Source organism: Halichoerus grypus, chromosome 6 (assembly GCF_964656455.1).
Source record: "Halichoerus grypus chromosome 6, mHalGry1.hap1.1, whole genome shotgun sequence".
Taxonomy (NCBI): Eukaryota; Metazoa; Chordata; class Mammalia; order Carnivora; family Phocidae; genus Halichoerus; species Halichoerus grypus.
The window spans coordinates 28983153-29007366 of record NC_135717.1 but is presented as its reverse complement, the minus strand read 5'-3'; the positions used below and the strand labels follow the sequence as shown (position 1 = coordinate 29007366).

The window sequence follows — 24214 nt, the reverse complement described above, 5'->3', positions numbered from 1 at the left end:
AACTCCTAAACATATTTTTAGGAACGGCAGGACTCTGCCATCTTAGCCTCAACTTGGGCTGATATTTCCTAGAACCCACAATGGTTTGAACCCTGACAATTCTATGCAGACCGTCTTTGCTCATGAAGTTCTGGTGAAAATTATTTCAAGGGAATTAAAAAAAAAAAAAAGACTGCTTTGTTCAAGACATTTCACTAAGTGTTTTTCTCCTATTAATCTAGTTGTCCGCGTATTTAGCGCACCATCCAAATCCAATGGACTGAGGTTAAGGAGAGGCAGTCCTGAGTCAGTCTTGTGTTCTAATCTCAGACCCGCCGCTTAACTGTGCACCTCTGAGCAAGAGACCAAACCACTCTAGCCACTCGTGGCTATAAATTGGGAATGATGGTATTTAGCTTGCAGAACTGTTGCGAGAATAGTGCATCAAAATAGAAGTCTAATCTGGAGTGCAACACATGTACTCCGCATATCACTGCAATGACTATTATCATCAGGGACAGCTCACCCTTTTCTACACCCCTGTGGCATGGATTTTAAGGCAAATAAACCAAGGCTAGAAAGAGAGCAATGGAAAAGAAGAGTGGGACAGCGAGGAGGAGAAAGTAGAGAATAATCCAAAACAGCAGCAACCACCTCCCAAATAGACAGGCCTTCCAAGGTTTTCAAAGAAAAAGAGGGGGAAAAAAAAAAAAACTCTACCCAACTCAAGTATATACATACTCAAATGACTGGAAAACAGAGAACTTATGGTTACTGACATAGCTAGCCATCTCAAAATTTATTGTGTATTTATAGGAAATTATGAATTTAGAGCTCTGAGTGAAAACGAAATAATGAAGAGAAGATATATATTCTTTTAAAATTCAACTCGTGCATAAACTGGAAAATATAAATACAGAGATGAGTTAATCAAGACCCAAGGGCACCATTAACTTAAGCATACTATTCATATCAACCACAAAATCACTGCCTGTTTTTAAGTGAATGAAGCTCTTTCTTCAGTAATACTTTTCCTGTTATCCCTTCCAGACCACACACTTCAATGTGCAGATGCAATGAGAAAATAAAAATTCACTTACAGTCTGGTCCTTCCAAGTTTAGATAGGGGATATCCATGACTCTCATAAGAAATAACCTACAAAAAGAAAAGAAAAACAGGTAATGGGCTAACTTCTATGAAAAACCCGATATAGGCATCTATTAAATTCTTTACTAGATGCTTCTTATTTATATTACTCCATTTCTGAAATCATTTTAAAAAGCTCTTACGATTTGCCTCAAAGATTTTTTTCTCGAGGACTAAATATTTATCATAAATAGAAAAAAATCAATCTTTGGTATCCCCAAAACCTACAAAAGTTCCTGGCACTCAACAGCTACTCAATAAATTATTAGCTAAATGAATGAAACTAGTAAAGAGTCAAAACAAAGTCCTCTGCAGGTCTGCTCATTGGTCAAGGGAGACTGAGAGAAAACAAACGTTAAGAATGCTAACCATCTCAGATGTCTGAACTTTTCCTACAAATTATAAAGGGAACCCCTATGATTGGTGTTTTGTGAGCTGAGAATCACAGCACAGATTTCTTTTTTTTTTTTACTGAAATGGAAAGTCACTGGATAAATACCAATCTTATTGGGTGAATTACACAGTCTGAAATACGATACCATCTCAGAAGGGCATGCTATTACTGTCGTTTCAAACATATTAAAAGCACAAAGCAAAACAACACTTGGTAAAGAAAGCTATTCACTGATATAAAACATATAGCGGTCATTTTATGTATACCTTCCAAAGGAAAGGATACAAAGGCTCTTAAAAAGGAGTACTTGTAAATTACAACTCTCTGTAATGCCATTCAATTTTTTTTTTAATTTGCAAGATTATGGACAAAATATCAGGCATTCTGTTGTGTGCAAGATGATTTTAATAAGTTTTACTTAGATGACAATACATTGTGCATTTCTGGTACAGACTGCATTATACAGAAAATTAAAATGGCAATCCAAGAGCCCAACAAGCAATTAGTTTGGCTTCACTGACCCACAATTAAGGCACATTATTACCAGGCATTCAAAAGCTAAGCAGGGCATGATCTAGTTTACAAATGGAACCATCAGTGTAAAGAACACTGTTCGGTTAATGCCAAAAAAAACGAAGTCATGGTACTCTGTGGTTTAAGAACTTGTTGCCTGGCCTACAATTTAATCAACCAAATCCTATGGCTAAGAAACCAATTTTATTTTTAGTTCACTAACTTAGGCTCAAGCATAATGTTCTGGTTCTGGGATCCGTTTTACCCAATTCAATCAATAGTACTGGTAATGCCGGAAGACACTGAGATATACAGAGCACCCAGCACAAAGGAGTTTCTCAGTGATGGCAGCTCTGACTACTGCCAACCAGAACCTATGAGGTTATTCCTGGGTGAAAAGGCTCAGTATTTTTACGCTTCATAAAATTTCCAATTTTCCATTTAGTAAATTTAGAGATAGTCCCCAAATTCTAAAAACCAAATAAAATTAAATTAATTAAATAAAATTAATTAAATTAATTAAATAAAATTAAAATAAATAAAAACCAAATAAATTTTAAAAACACCCTTAATTTAAAAGTTAATGGAACATATCAAGCACCATAAAAATAATTTAAAGTTTTTACCCTAATTTCAACAGAGGAATAAAAGCTGAGTCGACAATTTGTTCTCTGATATTTCATCTGAATTTCACCCCTGACTAAAATAAGTAAAAATCTGTTCTTAGCTAAAAGACTCAATAGATTTTTTTTTTTTTTACAGTTAATTCCACACTATCTTGTTTGCTTGTTCATTGCTATACTGTCAAATACCTCCAAAATCAAAATCGACCTTAAGGTTCAATAAGATGCGGGGGGTGGGGGGGTGAGTAAGTTATAGTTCATCATTTCAAAAGAGTATTAAACAATCCAAGTAACTATAAAAACTTCAAAACGTTTTAGGATTTTTTTTCTACTTCTGTAAAAATGACATTGGAATCTTTTTTTTTTAAGTTTTTATTTAAATTCCAGTTAGTTAGGGGCGCCTGGGTGGCTCAGTCGGTTAAGTGGCTGCCTTCGGCTCAGGTCACAATCCCAGCGTCCTGGGATCGAGCCCCGTATCGGACTCCTTGCTCAGCGGAGAGCCTGCTTCTCCCTCTCCCTCTGCCTGCTGCTCCCCCTGCTTGTGCTCTCTCTCTCTCTCTGTCAAATAAATAAAATCTTAAAAAAAATAAAATAAAATAAATTCCAGTTAGTTAACATTCAGTGTTATATCAGTTTCAGGTGTACAATATAGTGATTCAGGGCTTCCATGCCATCACCCAGTGCTCATCACAAGTGCACCCCTTAATCGCCATCACGTATTTCACCCATCCACCCCCTATGCCCACCCCCACTCTGGTGACCATCAGTTTGTTGTCTAGAGTTAAGAGTGTGTTTCTTAGCTTGCCTCTCTCTTTTTCTTCCCTAAGCTCATTTGTTTGTTTCTTAAATTCCACGTATGGGTGAAATCATATGGTATTTGTCTTTCTCTAACTGACTTCACTTAGCATAATACTCTCTAGTTCCATCGTGGGAATGCAAACTGGTGCAGCCACTCTGAAAAACAGTATGGAGGTTCCTCAAAAAGTTAAAAATAGAACTTCCCTATGACCCAGCAATTGTGCTTCTAGGTATTTACCCAAAAAATACAGAAATACTAATTTGAAGGGATACATGCACCCCGATGTTTACAGCAGCATTATCTACAATAGCCAAACTATGGAGAGAGCCCAAATGTCCATCAGCGAGTGGATAAAGAAGATGTGGTGTATATACACAATGGAATATTAGTCATAAAAAAGAATGAAATCTTGCCAGGGGCGCCTGGGTGGCTCAGTCGTTAAGCGTCTGCCTTCGGCTCAGGTCATGATCCCAGGGTCCTGGGATCGAGCCCCGCATCGGGCTCCCTGCTCAGCGGGAAGCCTGCTTCTCCCTCTCCCACTCCCCCTGCTTGTGTTCCCTCTCTCGCTGTCTCTCTCTGTCAAATACATAAATAAAATCTTTAAAAAAAAAAAAAAAGAAATCTTGCCATTTGCAACTGGATGGAGCTAGAGTGTATTACGCTAAGCGAAACCAGTCAGAGAAAGACAAAAACCGTAAGATTTAACTTATATGTGGAATTTAAGAAACAAAACAAGGGAGCAAAGGAAAATAAGAGAGACACAAACCAAGAAACAGACGCTTAACTATAGAGAACAAACTGATGGTCATCAGAGGCTCCAGAGGGGAGGTGGGAAGGATGGGGGAACAGGTGATGGGGATTAAGGAGCGCACTTGTGGGGCGCCTGGGTGGCTCAGTCGTTAAGCGTCTGCCTTCGGCTCAGGTCATGATCCCAGGGTCCTGGGATCGAGTCCCACATCGGGCTCCCTGCTTGGCAGGAAGCCTGCTTCTCCCTCTCCCACTCCCCCTGCTTGTGTTCCTGCTCTCGCTATCTCTCTCTCTGTCAAATAAATAAATAAAATCTTTAAAAAAAAAAAAAAAAAAAAAAAAGGAGCGCACTTGTGATGAGCACCGGGTGAGACATAAGAGGTGTATCACTATACTATACACCTGAAACTAATATTACACTATATGGTAACTGGAATTTAAATAAAAACTTTCTTAAAGGTCCCAAATTTTATACTATGATTACAGCTTTGTAAAATATTTATCATTAAACTAAGAAATAAAAATACCCCTCCACCCCCACTAAAAAAAAAAAAAAAAAAGCCAGACAAAGATTTTGGGAACCTGAGTTTCCTTTTTTAAAATTCCTTTTACTATTATTTTTTAAACTCAAAAAAGAAAACAGGGGCACCTGGGTGGCTCAATTGGTTGAGCGTCCAACTCTTGGTTCCGGCTTAGGTCGTGATGTCAGGGAAGTGAGATCGAGCCCCGAGTCAGGCTCTGCACTCAGCACAGAGTCTGCTCGAGATTCTCTCTCTGCTTCTGCCCCTCACCCTGCTCACGCTTGCTCTCTCTTTCTCTCTCAAATAAATAAACAAAATCTTTAAAAAAAAAAAAAAGAAAGAAAGAAAGAAAAGAAAGGCCACCAGAACTGAGAGGCCAAGGGGAAATAGAGACTCTTTTAGAGTCACATGACTAAAAATGCCAGTTAAATCAATCTCATGTATCCTGTGCACTATCTTACCTGTCGCAGGGAGAGGAATATAAGGTAAAATCATATGTCTGAGTCTGCAATTGCTTGATTTCTTTTTTTTAAATACTGTTTTATTCCTAAAATCATGGGACCTCACTAACAAACTGAGAAAACCTATCATCCTATAAACAGCAACAAGAATTACACTTTTAAAAGGAGACCTCCCCAACTGATCTCACCATGTAAGTGTCTCAAAACTTTTTTTGAAGGGTATCTTTTGTCACCCAACAGACAATTTGTTCTCTGATATTTCATCTGAATTTCACCTCTGACTAAAATAAGTAAAAATCTGTTCTTAGCTAAAAGACTCAATAGATTTTTTTTTTTAGTTAGTTAATTCCACACTATCTTGTTTGCTTACTCAACACTTTCACTAAATAGAAACCCCTTTCAAATAAATTATTAATAGCACTTCTCACTCTTCTCCAATGCCTCCATGTCTGGGCTTTAGAGAGAAATGAATAGCCCCAAGCCCTGGAGGAACATGCAAACCAACTGTGTGTGTGCCTTGGCAGCCTGCACCTCTGGAGAAAGCCCTGCAATTGGGAAACCGACCCTAAAACTGGAGCTGAGCGTCACTGGAACTGAACCAAAGTCAACTCCCCAGTGGCCTCCCACCCCCGTATGCCAGGCTGTCTGCAAGCCGCAGCTCTGGTCACATCTCTGCCCTTCTGAAGTAAAATTACAACATTTCGTTATGTGCATGCCTCCTACAAACTGGCTGTCAAAAGGCTGACACCTCCCTGAGATGATCTGATGAAAGACTTCACATATGGATCGTCTGCGCAACAGTGTTCATTCTCACACAGGAAGGAATGCACTGGGCAAGCAGCAATGCTGATAAACACACGCAAGGGTGCTCCTTCCCTGAGAATTGTACTGACGCACGCTCTTGCAGAGGCCTTCCTCTGCAGATATCAAAGACACTCGGACCAACACTTGCACAAAACAGTATTTCTATTTCAGTAAAGATTCAAGATGGCTGTAATTCAGTGAAGACGTGACAGGGTGGGAGTCTTGCCACATTCCCACAAGCCTCCTTGAAGAAGTATTATTTCAGCGCTTATTGGCTAAAAGGGTTGACACTAACTCTTCAAAGATTAAGATTAAAACTTTTATTTGATACAATCGCCAATTTTACACCAGGATTCTCTCCTAAGAAACCATAAATTCAAGTTCACATCCTAGATGCCTCGAAACAAAGTTTACCCTTTTTGGCATCTATCAGGTTTTTAGTTTCTACAATTATATGACTGATGATGCCGTTAATCTCTGTTACCTAACATGTCTGGAATGATCCAACAGTAAAGCACAGCAAACTCTTTTGCTCATCAGACTAGGTGACTTCAGGTCAGCCTCTTTAATGGGCTACACGGCGTAAACCGTGCACAATGCGTTTATCTCCGAAGAGTCCCCCATATGCTGCATGGCACTCACAAAAAGCCATCCGCCAACATCCTTTTCAGACCTGGGCAGTATGACACTGTGGCCTAGACTGTGTGAGAAGGCTTGCTGGTCACTGAAGAATTCCATTCCAGATATAAAACTTCTTAGGAGCCCAGACTCTTGAGCCCTTATGAAAATGCGGTTCCCCAGATCAACAACATCAGTACCACCTGGGAACCTGTTAGAAATGCAAATTCCCAGGCCCTACCTGAGACCTGCTGACTCAGAAACTCAGGAGACTGAGAATCACTGAGTTAACAGAACACGAAAAGAGTATGTTCAATGTTGTGCTGCCATTAATAATGATTAATTAATCAACCGGCATAATAATGACCAATATGTTGTGCCAACTTCTCCAAAAAGCATTAGTCTTAATGATTTTTTACATTAAATGAGTCTGGCTTAGAAAAACACAAAACTATCAAAACAAATACCAAGGACTACCTCAAAATCCAGGAAGCAATAACTTAAATCTTCTACCACTCCCTGAAACCAGGAGCTCAACTGTGGCAAGCAACTAGCTTCTCGGCAAGAGATAAATTGGGGGAAACCACGGCTGACCACTATGGTTCTCGTTTTTAAGGAGACAGAGAAAAAAGATTACTAATACCACTCTCTTGGCAACTCATTGCAAAAGCCCAACCTGGTTCTGTGAATTGGCTTCAAATGATCACCTCTAGCATCACACATTATTTAGCACTAACGCGGCACCAAAGACCGGCAAACACTTGTGTGATATCACGCACAACACACTGAATCAGATACCTCTCACCTTATCAAAATTCTCTGACCTTACCAACAAGTTTCAGACACTCATTCTGGCCACCACAAAGCACACAAGGCCACTCTAAGAACTACACTAAGATCAAAGGTCATTCTTTGATGACACAACAGCTTGCCTTGGACTATGGCTTATCTGAACCATTCCCCAGTTGTCTAGTGAATAAAAAGGGATTGCACAAGGATGCCAGTGTTAACCCATTTTATGCAGCTAAGCTCAAAAAACACAGAGGGCAAAAGTGATATTCAAAAACGCACGCAGGAAGTCCCGAAGGTGATTCAGGAACACTATTCACAAGAGGCTCAAATCTCTGGGAACTGAAAAGACCCTGACAGTTCTTTAAAATTCTGCATTACCACATCTATGTATAAAATCAATGCTTCTACTCGGAAATGAAAGAAAATATTTAATTCTGCTCCCACAGCAGCGTGCCTTCCGGTGCTATGTCCGAAGGCAGAGAAAGAGAGCGAATCAGAGTGGTGTGTCAATGGCCGCTTTTAAGAAGCAACTGGCAAAAAATGGTCATGCCCGTTGCAGCGCAGGGGAAGTGCTTACTGACGAGAGGTCTAACCACAGAGGTTAAGTTATGTAAGTGGACCACGCTATAGCCACCCGACAAACCACTGAACATCATCCACATGACACTGGCCACTAGTTTTAGTATCTTTTGAAAATTCATTATTGTATTTTTTTTAAGTTACAAAATCATAGAACTAGTATAATCTCAATCAGTAAATGAATTATACTAATCTCAATTAGTAAATGAAACAGACACAGAAAACACACTGCTAGGACATTCATTAAAATGAAGGGATTTTGGGGGAGGGGCTGGTGGAATTATGAGTGGGTATTTTGTGTTCCAATCAGAAAAAAGTATACATATTTTTTTAAGTACAAAATTCCTGAGTAAAATAACAACATTTATCATTATATGTTCAGCTTATTTGATCCTCTGGTGTCTGCAGGACAGGTAGATAAGCACTGGCCTCATCATACCAGGAATGAGAAGGCAGGTTTTTCCAAGTTCAGTGGCTTATATGTGGCCAGCAAGGGAGCAGAGGCAGGACGGAGACCCGAAGCTTCTCACTACTAGCTCTACAATAAAGGCCGCCCCTGCCCCTCCTTCTGCTGGGTGCACCTCTCACAGTTGGCTTTTAACCTGAGCTGTTTCCAAAACCTCGATGTGAAATGGTGAGCCTGGAAGAGTTCCAGCAGGAGCATCCAGGGACAAGTCAGCTTTTTAGTCCTCAATCACTACCGAAGCCCCTAGTGGGTGTATGTGCAGCAAGAGCTTGAGATACGAGCCTCCAGAAACGTTTTTGTGGGGGGAATGTTCTAAGGGCTGATTAAATCATAGCAGAGCCCAGACACACGACATGAGGCTGCCATTTGAGCAAGAGCTTTGGGTAGGCTGAAATTTCAAGGCAATGGGAATGACAGGCAGCAAGAAAAGCCTAGTGCCTTTCTTGTCAGAGATGAAAGGGACAAGATGAAAGGGACCCACGTTTGCGGTACAGAAGCTGCTACGCTGGGGTGCATGGGCATCGGGCTTCCCAGGCACGTCTGCCCCACACACTGTGATCACCCTCAGGAAAACCAGTGAATCGGCACATCCCAGGTTGGGAGAGATCTAGAGGTGCCTGAATATAAGAGTGTATCTTAGGCCATGTCAGATCTGGGCACATACAGCCAGGCCTGAATGATCCGGAAGGATTTCTAATGTCATGGCAAGTCTGCATAAAGAACAACAGTGCTTATCTGGTCTCCTTCCCTGGCAAAAAGAAAAACCTGAAGCCACGAGACTCTTCTTTCTTCCTCCTAGAAATGCACTATTTAATTCGATGAGCAAAAATTTGCATTTGTTCATCTGCTTTCTTCCAGACGACACTTCTGTTCCTAAAAAGCTTTATCTCAAAAAAAAAAGAAAAAAAGAGATTTCCAAGTAAAACTGCATTCCTCTCACACCACTGAAGACTGGGATATAGAGACGTGGAGTAAAATCTCATCTCAACACAATCTGAGCAGTGAATTAATTTGAGGCTCACCCCAAGTCCCAAGCCTTCCCAAGGAAAACTGAAACCTTTAATGACTGCCAGCCCTACTGTACTTGCAAATGGTCTTGGTACTTCCTTCAAGGCACAGCAGTAAAAGCACTTCCTAAGAACCTTGTATGCAAGGGTTCATCATTATACATATTTATGTGCTATAAAAAACTAATTTTATCATCCAGGGTAGGAAGCATACAGACATCTCTCACAAAACAAGCTCATTTATTTTGCTCACTAAAGCGCTTGTATAAAATACGAAGGCAACCACTGGCCAGAGGGGACTTACTGTGGCATCAGTTATTTTAATGTCACCCAGGCGGGGGGCACACAGTTTTCAGTGTAGTCACTTGATGTTTTGACAAATAGAGCGTTACCCGACATCTGTCCTGAAGCCAACCCGTGGCCTTTCTTAAACAGATACAACACTAGAAACAAGGGGAGGGGGGAGAAAGAAAGAAAACCAGCAGCTCATCTGAACAATCCCCATCAAATGAACCATATCAAATTACATCAAATAAAAATGTGAAACTAAGCATTATACAAAGGCAATGTGTGCACAGCCTGTGAAACAGCAGACTATAAACTGTCAGGGGAACCCAGCCCCACACAATCCGCTGGTCGGAGTCAACATCTTTTACGACCACTTGCTCAGGCCAAACACCAGGAGAAAAGGAAATCAATGAAAGATACTAGCATCATCTCCTCAGAAAACGTGCAACCCACCGCAGAACTGTCTCTTTAGAAACTGGGTGCTTGGGGGGAAGAAACCATTCCCGGTCGAGCACAGACCTGGGTTATCCCTGACTCTGCCATTTCTGAGACCCTCGGCAGACAGCCTTAGCTTTAAAATGAGGACAATACTGGGGTGTCTGCTTGGTAAAGCGCATGACTCTTAATCTCGGGGTTGTGAGTCTGAGCCCCACACTGGGTGTAGAGATTACTTAAAAATAAGATCTCCAGGGGCACCTGGGTGGCTCAGTCGTTAAGCATCTGCCTTCGGCTCAGGTCATGATCCCAGGGTCCTGGGATGGAGCCCCGCGTCAGGCTCCCTGCTCAGCGGGAAGCCTGCTTCTCCCTCTCCCACTCCCCCTGCTTGTGTTCCCTCTCTTGCTGTGTCTCTGTCAAATAAATAAATAAAATCTTTAAAAAATAAATAAAAAATAAAAATAAAAAAAATAAGATCTCCAAACGGGGACATTATTATTTACCTCTGAGGGTTGCCGGCAGCAAGTACAGTAAATGCAGGGAAACTCACTGGAGTGGAAGGTGTTCAGCAGAGAAGATTATGGTGTATGGTGGTACCAAGCTGGTACTATGGCTAGTACCAGATTTTCGGTATCACCATACACTGGTGACCCTTAAATCGCATAAATGAAATTTTAAATAGTCTTGGAAGTAACTATCGCCTGGTTTTTTTCTAACCAGAGCCAAAGCAAGGCGAGGAATACCTAAGAACACTGACTTTACTACTAACAGCCTATATAGTGCACTAAACGGTGGTCCCCAAAATGCACATTCTAATCCCCGGAACCTGTCAATGCTGCCTTACTTGGAAAAAGGGTCTTAGCAGATGTAATTAATAATTAAGTTAAGGTGGGGCGCCTGGGGGGGCTCAGTCGTTAAGTGTCTGCCTTCGGCTCAGGTCATGATCTCAGGGTCCTGGGATCGAGCCCCGCATCGGGCTCCCTGCTCCGCGGGAAGCCTGCTTCTCCCTCTCCCACTCCCCCTGCTTGTGTTCCCTCTCTCGCTGTGTCTCTCTCTGTCAAATAAATAAATAAAATCTTTAAAATAAAATACCAAAGAGGGGCACCTGGGTGGCTCAGTCATTGGGCGTCTGCCTTCGGCTAGGGTCGTGGTCCCGGGGTCCTGGGATCGAGCCCCGCATCGGGCTCCCTGCTCCGCGGGAAGCCTGCTTCTCCCTCTCCCACTCCCCCTGCTTGTGTTCCCTCTCTCGCTGTGTCTCTCTCTGTCAAATAAATAAATAAAATCTTAAAAAAAAAAAAAAAATTAAGTTAAGGCTCTTGAGAACATTATCCTGGACTGCCCAAAGGGGCCCTAAATGCCAGCCCAAGTGTCCTTATGAGAAAGAGGCAGAGGGAGGACACACACACACACACACACACACACGGCGGAGGCCGCAATGTGACCACAGAGGCAGAGATCAGAGAGATGTGGCCAGAAGCCAAGGACTACCAGCAGTCACCAAAAGCTACAATAGGCAAGGAACATACTCTTCCCCGGAGCCCCGGGAGGAAATGCAGCTGTGCCGACACCTTGATTTCAAACTCCTGGCCTCCAGAACTGTGACAGAACAAACTCCTATTGGTGAAGCCACCAAGCCTGCGGTGATCTGTTAGGGCAGCCACCACAGGAAAACTAGTACAATACCCTATTGTGGAGGAGGCGAGCTATTTAAATATATATCCAGGGGTTGACTGATGTTTTTTTTTTTTTTACCTCTACAAATTACTTGTTCATCGTCATGATAAACAAGTCATGAAGCCGGGGGAAATCTATCCTAAAGTAACCAGAGCCAACACGAGGCTGGAACGGCTCAGCAGGTACACGGCCCCTGTAACACCCCCGAGGCTAGGCAAGCCAAGAAGAGGTGTGCACGGTCTGTGCCCTTGAAGATTTCTTTAAAAAGCAGCCTTTTGAAAAAGCCACAGATGCAGCTCGCCTAATGTCTGGCAATCGAGACTGCAAGGTAGAAATTAGACAAGCAAAACCAGCTTGAGGCAAGCATCCTCCTTCCTGAAGAAGTCATGAAAACAAGCACTGGTTCCCAGTCTTAAGAAGCCAGACTAAAGGCCTGAGAATCATTCAATGTGCCCTGGACTCATCTGTCTTTTGCCTTTCTGAAAACCAGTGTACTACAGAGCTTTCAGAGTAACCAAACCAAGTCAATTCTTGGCGATTCCTTCTATCCTAGTAACTTGGGGAACCAAAAGTGAAGCGAACATGACTCAGGCTAAAATAAAGGGCTTTGGCTAAGGCATGTGAGGATGAAATATATCCTGTGTACTGGGGGGAAATACATTCTGCAAACCAGGGAGAAACCTTCTGGCATCTGGGAGGCTGCTCTAAGCATTTGCAATGCTGTGATTTTACTCCTCATGGCGCTGGACTCCAAGATTTGCACAATCCAGAGAAGGATGAAAATGGACTCCATTTTTATAAAAGGCATACTTCTTGGCTCTCTATGATTAAAAAGTAATGTCCACAAGAGCACCACAGTCCACCCCTAATCAGTTCAGAACGAGTGGTAGACTATGCTCCCCAGCCCTGGTGCAAAATCCATTCTGGGTAGAAGCGAAGGGGCAGAGGACATCACCCCTTCATTCAAGAACCGCAAATATAAAATTAAAGGATGGGGCGCCTGGGTGGCTCAGTTGGTTAAGCGGCTGCCTTCAGCTCAGGTCATGATCCTGGAGTCCCTGGATCGAGTCCCGCATCGGGCTCCCTGCTCGGCAGGGAGTCTGCTTCTCCCTCTGACCCTCCCCCCTCTCATGTGCTCGCTCTCTCTCATTCTCTCTCTCTCAAATAAATAAATAAAATCTTCAAAAAAAATAAAAAATTAAATTAAATTAAAGGATGGATACCACTACCACGTTGTTGGCAAAGCCAGCCAGCCGGCCACGGAAGGTCCCACAATCACCACCATCACTGTCTACCTCCATCCTGCCTCCCTGAGCCCTCGGTTCTGGGATCCCCAGGGGCTCCTGTGGCCAGAGGCATGCACAGGGCACTGCTGCTCCTGGTGCAGACAACTGAAGGAGACTGTGCCCTTCACCTCGCTGCCTTACCAGCATCCTAAGGCTCAAGACACACGAGTGTGACCGGCACACGGGCAGAGAGTCTCTTCTTCCCATTCACAACCCAACCTCGCAGCAAGACCTTTTTCATTAAGACACAAAGACACTCAGGCAGTGTTTTCTTAAGGGGATTCCAGGTCGCTGTTCTCTATAAAAAGGATTTTATCGGCATCCTGCACTTCTGCCTCTTTCCTGCTCGCAACAGAGACTGCCACCCAAGAAAACCCGGCTAAGTACACACAGACCGCTTTGTTCATCTACAACTGCCCCCAGTACCAGGAAAAACAAGAATCACATTACTTTCTTGGAAGTTCACTGTGGTGAAAGCCACAGCAACTAGACTCCACAACATGCCACACCCCGTGCTGACTGGCCTAATCGAAGCTTCTCTGCAACCTGAGGTAAAGCCTCCCAGGGGGCCATTTATGATCTGCGTTTCACAGATGTGGCAACCCAGCTCCAGAGAGGATGAAGGTCCCACCCGAGGGGCACGACGGCCCAGGCTGAGGCCTCTGCTCTACCCATTCTGCTTCTGCAGCCCTGCAAACAAGCAAACCCCAGCCAAGGTCCTGGCACAGCTTTGCAACCACACATCTCAAGGCTTATGTGCCTAAGAAGTGATCTCAACCTCAGACGGCGACCAAAGAGAAAAGGAAAATGGTCCGATGTTTGCAAAGTATCAGTCGTTCTCACAGATTAAGATCTCATGGAAGCAGTGAGTTGCTCAAAAAGGAAGAGCTCACAGAAGGACAAATGTACAGAGACCGAAGAAAAGTAGACGAGAGGTTCGCAGGAGGTGAGGTGGGGAAGAAGGAAGGAGTCACTGCTTTATGGTTACAGAGGTGCTGCTTGGGGTGAGCAGGAAGTTCTGAGGACAGAGAATGATGATGCTGGCACAGCGCTGTGAATATCATTAGCGCCCTGAATCGATGGGGCGCCTGGGTGGCTCGGTTAAGCGTCTGACTCTTGATTTCAGCTCAGATCATGATCTCAGGGTCGTGAGATCGAGCCCTGCGTCGGGCTCTGTGCTGGGCACGGAGCCTGCTTAAGATTCTCTTTCTCCCTCTCCCTCCCCCTCCATGTACCCACTTTCTCCCTCTCAAATGAATATTTTTTTTTTAAATGTTGAAAATGGCAAACTGTATGTTACACATATTTTATGATAATTTTTCAAAAGTAATAATGTCATATACAAAAAAAGTTGAACTGTACACTTTAATTGTGTGAATTATTTGGTATGTGAATTTACATCCCCATAAAGCAGTTAAAAAAAAATAAAAAGAAACAGCTTCCAACAGGTTTACCAAGTAAATGCCATTTCTTTCCTCCCCTCTCTCAGTAAAAATCTACACCTGGAAGGGCTACACAGCACAAACACTGAGAAACCACCACCAGCCTCCAAGGGCAAAACCAACAAGCAAAAAGAGAAATCACATGCAAATCTTCTCCCTGAACACCATTTAGTTACAAGCCACCTTTCCTCCTCACCCCCCTCCTCCCTTTTCTGATCAAGGCTCCTGATTGAATAGGAAGCCCCTCCTTCAGGGTGTGTGCAGTACAAAAGGTATGATTAGGACGCCTGGGTGGCTCAGTCGGGTAACAATCCGACTCTTGGTTTCAGCTCAGGTCCTGATCTCAGGGTCGCGAGATCGAGCCCCGTGTCAGCTCAGCGCAGAGTCTGCTTGGGATTCTCTCTCTCCCTCTCCCTCTTGCTCCTTCCCCACCCCTAAAAATAAATGGGTAAATAAAATCTTAAAAAAAAAAAAGTTATGATTATAGGGTGCCTTCTATGAAGGCACAATAGCCGACCGTGTGCTCCCGGCATCTGGTCAGAGATGCACATCGTCAAAGTATAAATGTCCCCAAGGCAGTGGCAGCAGCGCCGGGCTGACCGACAGCCACCTTGTGCCAGGCACTATGCATTTTACAGACATGCTCGCATATTACCCTCACTACAACCCTATCAATTGGATATGAACGTTCTCAGTTTACAGATGAGGAAGCTGAGACACAGGGAGGGTATGTAACTTGCCCAAGATGGCACAGGTGTAAGAAGTGGGACTGGGATTCAAACCCAGACACCTGACCGCAGAGACCACAGCTACCCTATATTACATGATACCCCAAAGTGAAGCCATTCTACTGGAGAAGCTAATCAAGTGATTTAAAAATGTTAAATGCAGGGCGCCTGGGTGGCTCAGTCGTTAAGCGACTGCCTTCAGCTCAGGTCATGATCTCAGGGTCCTGGGATCGAGCCCTGCATCGGGCTCCCTGCTCGGCGGGAAGCCTGCTTCTCCCTCTCCCACTCCCCCTGCTTGTGTTCCCTCTCTCGCTGTCTCTCTCTCTGTCAAATAAATAAAATCTTTAAAAAAAAAAAAATGTTAAATGCAAATGGAACCAGTTCCGTGGACAGCTGTGACATCCCAGCTGCGCCTTACCCACGGCACAAACTGTGTTGTAACTCTTGCTTATGTTGGGACCATGGAAGGCCCATGGTGGGGAAAATCACTGTAACAGAACAGCGGACTTACTTTATACCCAACCCGAACAGTGCGTAAAGACCCATTTGACCCATCACCCAGGATGCTAAAAACCGACAGCAAACACTGGGAATCAGAACAGATTAGCCTCATCCTCCTGTTATTCCAGCACCTTCTGTATGAGGGACCGGCAGGAGAGGAGAAGAATACCACTCTCGAGAGACAAGCAGGGTCTGCACTTGCAGACACGTGGCGCCAGGGCCAACTCGCTAGCGACCTGTCACTCCACACGGCTCGGCAGGAATGGCGATTGCTCGTCAATGGAGCAAACGAGCTTTGCTCTCCCCGTGATCACTGCAAGGGCCGGGAAGACAGGAGGTATTTTGTTTTCTTATGATCCTTCAGTTCAAAATCTCTCTGATGTCAAACAGGACACACATGCCTATATTATGCCAGCACATGACGGCTTTCCATGGAGGAAAAGGGGAAAAACGCGGGTGCTTTAGTTCAGGTATCATAATGATCCCTCCCCCTCTATGCTGATCATGGTTACATGTACCTACAGAACCTTCTGTAAACCGCTGTATTCGTCTGAATGAGAAAACTTTCATAAACGATCCAAACCAAGGACAGCTTGTTCCGTTACGTCCCAAATGGACGCACTTCATCAGCACCTGATTTCTCATAAGCAAACACTAAGAGGTGGGTACCAGCAAAAGTGAACCCTTAATATTTGTTCCAATTTTATATCCACATTGTAACAAATTTTCTTCCTGATCATGAAACTAGAAACACAAAACACATTCCACTACCACATCTACTTTTAGAATCCACCGGCATGTTAAATTCTCTTCCGTTTCAAGAAAGGGAAATAATAAATACTGGGCAATGTCCTTTAGCATCTTGGGCGATATTTATAACTCCTGTGGGAGGCGAATAATTTTATCTCCATTTTATAGAGGAGGAAACAATGCGTCCAAGAGTGTATCACTCCTTCTTATGGCTTGTCTCTTCACCTCCAGCGCAGAGACAACATCCAGCAATGTCCATCCCAGGAAGGCCTAGATTTCTACAGGAATCCTGTTCCTACACAGGACACTTGTGCCAAGACCAAGATGGCCATCCTCTACGGAGAACGGCAGGCAATTCTTCCTTTTTAATTCCCTTGCTTACAGAGATGAGCCAAAACAAGAGACTTGCTCATTTCCTTCCTCTTTCTAAGAAATGAGGTAAATAGAAAATAACCTTCCCAAAAACCTTCAGAAAAGGTTATCTACGAGAGTTTAACCGACACAGATGACTATTAATAAAACATAAGGCAAAAGCCTGATTTTGTGCTTTTCTGTGGTACGAAAAAAAATGAAAGCTGAGAGTATTTTTAGCTCTTTCCAGCCTAAAAGGATTTGACCGGAGGATCTTCTCCGAGGCTGGTTTTCCATGCATTGATCAAAACTGACCAAGGTTATAAAAGAAGGTAAATCACTTCCTGCCCAGAGAGCCTACAACATAAACGAAGGGTACATTCCACACACAGCCAGTACTCAGCAGTGGTCTGATCCGGATTTCTATTGCTCAACTCCCTTGCGACGACGCTCCTTCTGATTCCAACAAAGGAAGGAGAAATGTAGAAGGTACTCAGGCCAGGAAAGAGACAAAATGGCAGCATGCAAAAACAGGACATTCTTCTAGGCAAATATGGCTCAGAAAGCACCTTATACTCCATGTGGTCTTTGCAGATCACTCAAAAGCCAGCTGTCTCGGGGATTTCTCAATAGCTCTCAATACAACTTCCCAAAAAGGCATAACTAATGCAGCCAAATGCTAATTCAGAACAATGCAGAAATAGGTGGAGTTTATTTCCCCCTCAAGGTTTACTTTCTAAACATAAATCTGGTAAGAGAGGAACAAAAAGTTATTTGCATATGTAGGCAGCCTGATTTCCACTCAAATTTATGTTAGGACTATGCATATTTGGTTAAGCTCATACTGAGAAAAGGCTGGTGCCAAACAAACTCTCAGAGAAATTTACAGACTTTTCTAAAATCAACCACTTGAGAGAATGTTGATGGCCCTTTCTGAATGTTTCTCTACAAGGGTAATCTTGTAAAAAAAAAGACAAAATCAAGGTTAATGTCACAAATCAAACCTGCATGAAGTAAGAATGAGGTCAGTATTAACACAGAAAGAGATGTTGAAAGGTGCAAGTGCTTTCCCCACTTTCTAAATGGGTTGAGAAGGGATGACCACATTTCATACTGTATACAGATATCAAATCACATATTGTCCACCTGAAACTAATATGATATTGCATATCAATTATTTTTCAAAGAAAAAAGGGATGACTGTACTTGACCAAGCTATTCCAAGGTAGAATAAAAATAGTTCTTATTTTGCATTTCAAATCCTGCTGGACTTTTTTCCTTCAGAGATGAAGAAAATATTCTTCCTTTACACATGGAAGGAAAAATGGAGCAAAAAAATCAAGAATTTTCAGGGTGATATCACAGGAGGATTCCCAAATCTTCAACTATTTTTGGTATGCATCTAGGTTTCAGGGGGAAAAAAAATGAACATTCCCAATGTAAAATGAAACTATGTGTTTACTGTCCAGTTCTTCTGACTTGTCTTGAACATTATTAGTAATAATAAACTGGTCTATTAATACATAAAGTCTTTGTTAAGCTTCTTAATTAAAGCTAATTTTGATTGCTCTTCATGTTGGTCACACAGGTTAATGATAAACTAAGATGCAGCCTATTATCGAACCAATTTGTATCCATCACCTGATTTTATAAGGAGTTGATTTCAGTGGAGAAGCAGGCTTGTTGTTTCAAATATTTAAAAATGAGGGGTGCCTGGCTGGCTCAGTAGAAAGAACATGCAACTCTTAATCTCAGGGTCGGGAGTTCAAGCCCCACGTTGGATGTGGAGCCTAGTTAAAAATTTTTTTTTTTAATTAAATATTTAAAAATGAGTAAATATGTCCCAGTTGAAAAATACTGTTGAACAATGAATGGACTTAACATCCTGCACATAAAAGTGCAAGGAGTAGCCATGATCTGAACAAAAATTAGGGTCACCTGCACGTTCCACGGTCCGTGACATAAGCTGTCCTTCCAAAGTTTTACAAAGATAAACACTACCCCCAAAATAAAAGTGAAGAGCTAAGAAAATCCTGTTACCCATAAGGAAACAGACAGACAGCAAGGATTCAACTGTTAGCTTCTAGAATTAATTTTCCATGCCAAAAAAAATTCAACTTTGTATCCTTATCATGATGCACACTGAGTAATGTATAGAATTGTTGAATTACTATATTGTACACTTGAAATTAATAGGACACTACGTTAACGATACTGGAATTAAAATTAAAAACTTAATAAAAAATTCAACTGTATTTTCAATATATACTATACTGTTTTCCGTTCCTCTCTGAAAGACGTTTTGAAAGTCAAACACATTTACCTCTGAACTTCCACAGAAAAGAACAAAGATTAAAAAAAATAAGAAGCCAGAGTGTGATAAAACTTACTAACTCAGACTACACAAATTCCAAACCTGTAGGAATCCAGATGTTTGGAATTAACATCTGTCTCTGCAGCATGTCACCTAAGTACAAGCACTGTGATACTAGTATTTACATAGACATCCAAAGGAGTCAGTGTTCTTACCCAGTAAAGCACTGATAGGATTATAAAGTGCTGCATATAATGTAAGGAAATGATGTAACCAAGCCAACGCTGAAACGGTTCTTTCTCCCAGCAGTAATGACCCATGTGGGCGGCCTTGTTCTGTCTGGCTCCCCCAGAATCTCCTAGAACCAATCCTGTTAAGGGAGCTGGGGTAAAGAAGGTTTAGGGCTCTGGCACGGAGCCCAACTGTGGCCAGCTTGAGGATCACATCTATAACTTTCGTCTCAACCGTGCCAAGAAAGCACAAACCACACTTTGAAGTAATCATCTTGAGAGTCTTTGAAAATGCTCTGAACTTAGACATCTCCCTAAATCACACAGACTTCTTGCAACAATGAGTACATGAGCAAGCTTTTACTTCACTGGATCCATTCAGATGAAAGCTTGGGATAAAACGACAATCAAAACTTCTCCACAGATTATCTTTAAAAGCCATTTGTGTAGCCAACATCTTCTTAAAAAGAGTACTATTTAATGAGATAATAATGCAAGTATAAATAATAACCTCACGTGTAAAGTATGTTAGCAGTGTTAGGTCCAACTACGTACACACACACACACACACACACACGCACGCACGCACACTCACTCACACAGTCTCCCTTGCAGGTAATTTAAATGCCAAAACCACCAGTTCTTTGTCTTGGAAAAGATGCACTACCTTTGGCAGTGTTTTCTTTTTTTTCTTTCTTTCTCTCTTTTTTAGCCAATATATTTAATAAATTATTTCCCAGAAGGTCAATTTCTGTTTTCGAAAAACATCTGAGTCACTTGAGATGAGAAATACTTTATCTAAAAAATGCACCACAGCTCCCAATCATCCCTACCTGACATCCCAGATACTGGGCTCTTCCACAATGAGAGAACATGGGCACTGGGACCCTGATTACTTACTTGTTAAAAAAAGGTTCAACGAGTTTTGATCTGGCAGACACATGAAGTTTTGGAGGGCTAAGAAAAGAACCTAATGAAGAAAAGAAGCAGAGTATTACATACAGTCAAGGAGACAAAGCCTGAAAGTTCAGACAACAAACCATGTAAATCAATAGCACGGTTCAGAAGGGTAAGAGGCACTCGTAAGGGCCAAGTGCCACACCAGGTAAGGGTCAACGGGTCCTCCTATAGACTCTGCACGCCCCACCCCAAACCCCTCCAACGCTGACCTCCAACCCTCCCACTTAGACCTGGGTGAGTGGGCCCCAGGGAAATGGTAGACAGGTAAGATCCACCCCAGACCACGGTATGTTTGGTGGAAATAGGTATGGTGAGTACCTAGGTAGTTCGCCATGGAGATGAAGCACAGCCCTGTGATATAAGCATCATAGCCCGCCTCGTGGAGCTGTTCAGTAGCTGTGTCATAACTTGGAAAGCCTTCTGCACTTTCTAAAGAGAAAAAAGAAAAAGAGTTTCCCCAAGGATATCACAAATCGTGAAGACGGGCAGGCACACTGCCCTACCAAATTGCATTGGTATGTGCCGCAGAAATATCCTAGACAAGCAGGCAAAGGCTATCTACTTCTTAATTGTCTCCACACAAGACCTTGCAATGTGAAATAAAAGGGTCACTGAAAATGAGGGCTCTAGACTAGAGAAATGGCTCAGTGACATCATCAAAGACCCAGCCACAGGCCTCCTCGCTGCACACTGGTGGGTACTATTTACAATCATGCGTAACTTGCCCTATGATGATGATCCCTCTTCTGACTGTTTTCTGAAGTCCCAAGGAGCTTCTTCCCTGATGACGTGGGACATAAGTATTTCAGTCATGACTAATAATACCATGGATTTGTGCGTCCCACTGTCTGGGTCTGAATCTATGTTCCACCATTTATCTGCTATGTGATCTTGGGCAAGTCACTCCCCCTCTGGGCCTCCACATTGGCAAAATGGAGATGAAAACCAAACCTCCCTCATGAAACTTATAGGAGGATCAAATGAGCTAATGCAGTAAAGCTCTCACATGGTGCCGGGTACATGGTCAATGCTCAGTCACTGGTATCCATCAATACCCCAGGCAACCCTCCCAAAAGGCAAAAGACTCTCTTCAATATCGGCAGCTCAATTCAACAATGCCCTCTGCTGTTTCCAAGCTAATGGATCTAAAGATGAAGGCACAACTAACTCCAAAAATAGATCAGAATTTGCTGTCACGCTGCCTGTGGAACATGGGGCCACTTCGCAGGATAGAGCATTTTACAACATGATTCTTACGTCACACTGACACACACACATGCTGAAGACTATGTCTGGGAAGAGCGACCAGCTTTAGAGTAAATTCTCTGCCAGGTACCAGAGTATTACATGGAAAGAATGGTATAAAACTATAACTCATAGGGGTGCTTGGTTTCGGCTTAGGTCATGATCTCATGGTCATGAGATGGAGCCCCGCCTCTGGCTCTGTGCTCAGCGCAGAGTCTGCTTGAGATTCTCTCTCTCTCTCCCTCTGCCCCGCCTGCTTGTGCTCTCCCTCTCTAAAATAAATAAATAAATCTTTAAAAAAAAAACTTTAAGGGGCGCCTGGGTGGCTCAGTTGGTTAAGCGACTGCCTTCAGCTCAGGTCATGATCCTGGAGTCCCAGGATCGAGTCCCGCATCAGGCTCCCTGCTCAGCAGGGAGTCTGCTTCTCCCTCTGACCCTCCTCCCTCTCATGCTATCTCTCATTCTTTCTCTCTCAAATAGATAAATAAAATCTTTAAAAAAAAAAAAAAAACTTTAACTCATAAATATTTCCTAGAACCATTCTGAAAATGAGTATCAAAAACACTGTAACGGGCACCTGGGTGGCTCAGTCAGCTAAGTGTCTGCCTTTGGCTCAGGTCATGATCCCGTAGTCCCAGGATCGAGCCCCATGTCAGGCTCCCTGCTCCACAGGGAGTCTGCTTCTCCCTCTCGCTCTGCCCCTTCCCCCACTCTTCTCTCTCTCCCTCTCTCTCTCTCTCACTCTCTCCCTCAAATAAATAAATAAAGTCTTAAAAAAAAAAAACACTACAACAGAACCAAAAGTAGGAATGGAAATTAACAACAAAGACTTTATTCTTATGTCACTATAAGGCTGTTTAAGCACGAATTTTTAACCTCCGTATTAAGTATTAGACTTTAAGCTTTAAAAAAGTCTTTTAACATGATAGCCAAGTAATATCCTCTACTCTACCACCAGCTGAAACACATATTTCTAAAATCAATTATTTCCATCATACTGTTATAGAAAAAGTCTAGGCTTTCTTCCCTCACCCTCACTCCTTTTCTTAATTCCTTTTTTGGACTATTACCCAGAAAGGGAAGCAAATAGCTGTAATCTTGGCTGCTTTAGTACCTTCCATTGTCAATTTCTGAACCATTAGTCCAATTATCAATGTCTTCAGAAGTTTGCAGGCTGCAGCTAATGGAATGCTAATTACAGTGTCAGCAGCAAAATGAGGTGTACAGGAACCAAGGAAGTAACATGTGGCAGGTTCACCGAACACCTGCGTAGGAGCCATGACCAGACATGGCAATACATCTCTGCCCCGACAAACATTCCTCCCTACTTCTGGTTTTCCTTGCTGCTACTGTTCCACAGCTAAGCCACCTCTGTTGAGAGGCAGGGCTGGAGACTCTCCTTCCTCATCTGGAAACCCAGGTCTTGGGCTTTTCAGGGACAAAAAGTGTATTTTCATTCGACCTCTGGCAATTAATCACCAAGTCTTTGTCCCTGCTTAAACAATGCACCATAGAGAAGAAAGACACATCAAGTTTTGGGAGAATTCCAAGCATTAAGAAATAAAAGCCCTGAAGCTTTAATTGCTAAACTTCTCAATGAAGTTTAGCAATTAAAATCTACCCCAAATCTATAAACATAAAATAGACGTAGGATTATGAGACCATCTTTATTCAGAAAGCAGTAATTCAACACAGGGCATGAGCAAGTTAACTCAGCCAAAATCTGTAAATGTGCATGATGGTGTCTAGAGCAGTTTCATCTTCCTTCTGTGAGATCCGTGATCACAAGCACTTGGGGCACTATCAGGATCACTTTATTTTCTTACCAACTTTAGGAGGGTTGAAAGGCGTCTCTTTTAACCGCTTTTCCAATTCTGCAAGGGATGTGTTGTTAATGATATCCTGCAAACCAGAAAGCAGAGAATTATGAGCTTTAATCATCTCAATACAACATAGAGGATTCACTGAATGTCAGGACCAAAAAAAAAAAAAAAAAAAGGTCTGTCTAGTACTGCCCCCTTGTGTTCTTTAAAGAAACAGAGGAGTCACGGTTTCTTCAACGTGAGAGACAGCAAGTGTCAGGTTCACCATGCAGAAAGTATTACCATAGGAAACATCTTTGGAGATGTGTTACGTATCTACAGAACTTGGGCCAGAAAGCTACGCTGTTCTGGCATTCATTTCACTCAGTTATGTAAAGTCACTTCACAAAATAGCGAATGATTTCACTTTTACCTGAATTTTCCTAATTAGAAAATATAACCAAAATATATAAAATCAAGAAAATAATGAAGTATGTGCATGAATAACCTATTCAGAAATGCATTCTATATATATAGAAATATATATATACCCATATACATATATATATACATATACACACACGCACATACGTATATACATATATATGTGTATATATATATATATATATATATACACACACACGTTTGTTTTTTTTTTTAGTAAGCTCTATGCTCAACTTGGGGGCTGAATATATGACCCTGAGATCAAGAGTCGCATGCTCTACTGACTGAGCCAGCCAGGCGCCCCACTCCACCCC

At 42.5% G+C, this 24214-nt stretch overlaps 1 protein-coding gene across 5 annotated transcripts in view; it reads right to left on the bottom strand.

Annotated features, from left to right (window-relative positions):
- Positions 1 to 24214, bottom strand: part of PARN (poly(A)-specific ribonuclease) — a 161442-nt gene that overhangs the window by 106463 nt on the left and 30765 nt on the right. For all 5 annotated transcript variants that reach the window (XR_004916355.2, XM_036089179.2, XM_078074782.1 and 2 more), the window contains 4 exons: positions 23481 to 23556; positions 20728 to 20838; positions 20350 to 20419; positions 1080 to 1135 (listed from right to left, as the gene is read on the bottom strand). Coding sequence is in view for 4 of the 5 variants with exons in the window: in XM_036089179.2 (XP_035945072.1) it covers positions 1080 to 1135; positions 20350 to 20419; positions 20728 to 20838; positions 23481 to 23556 (313 nt within the window). In the remaining variant the exon portion in view is untranslated. The remainder of the gene's footprint in view (positions 1 to 1079; positions 1136 to 20349; positions 20420 to 20727; positions 20839 to 23480; positions 23557 to 24214) is intronic.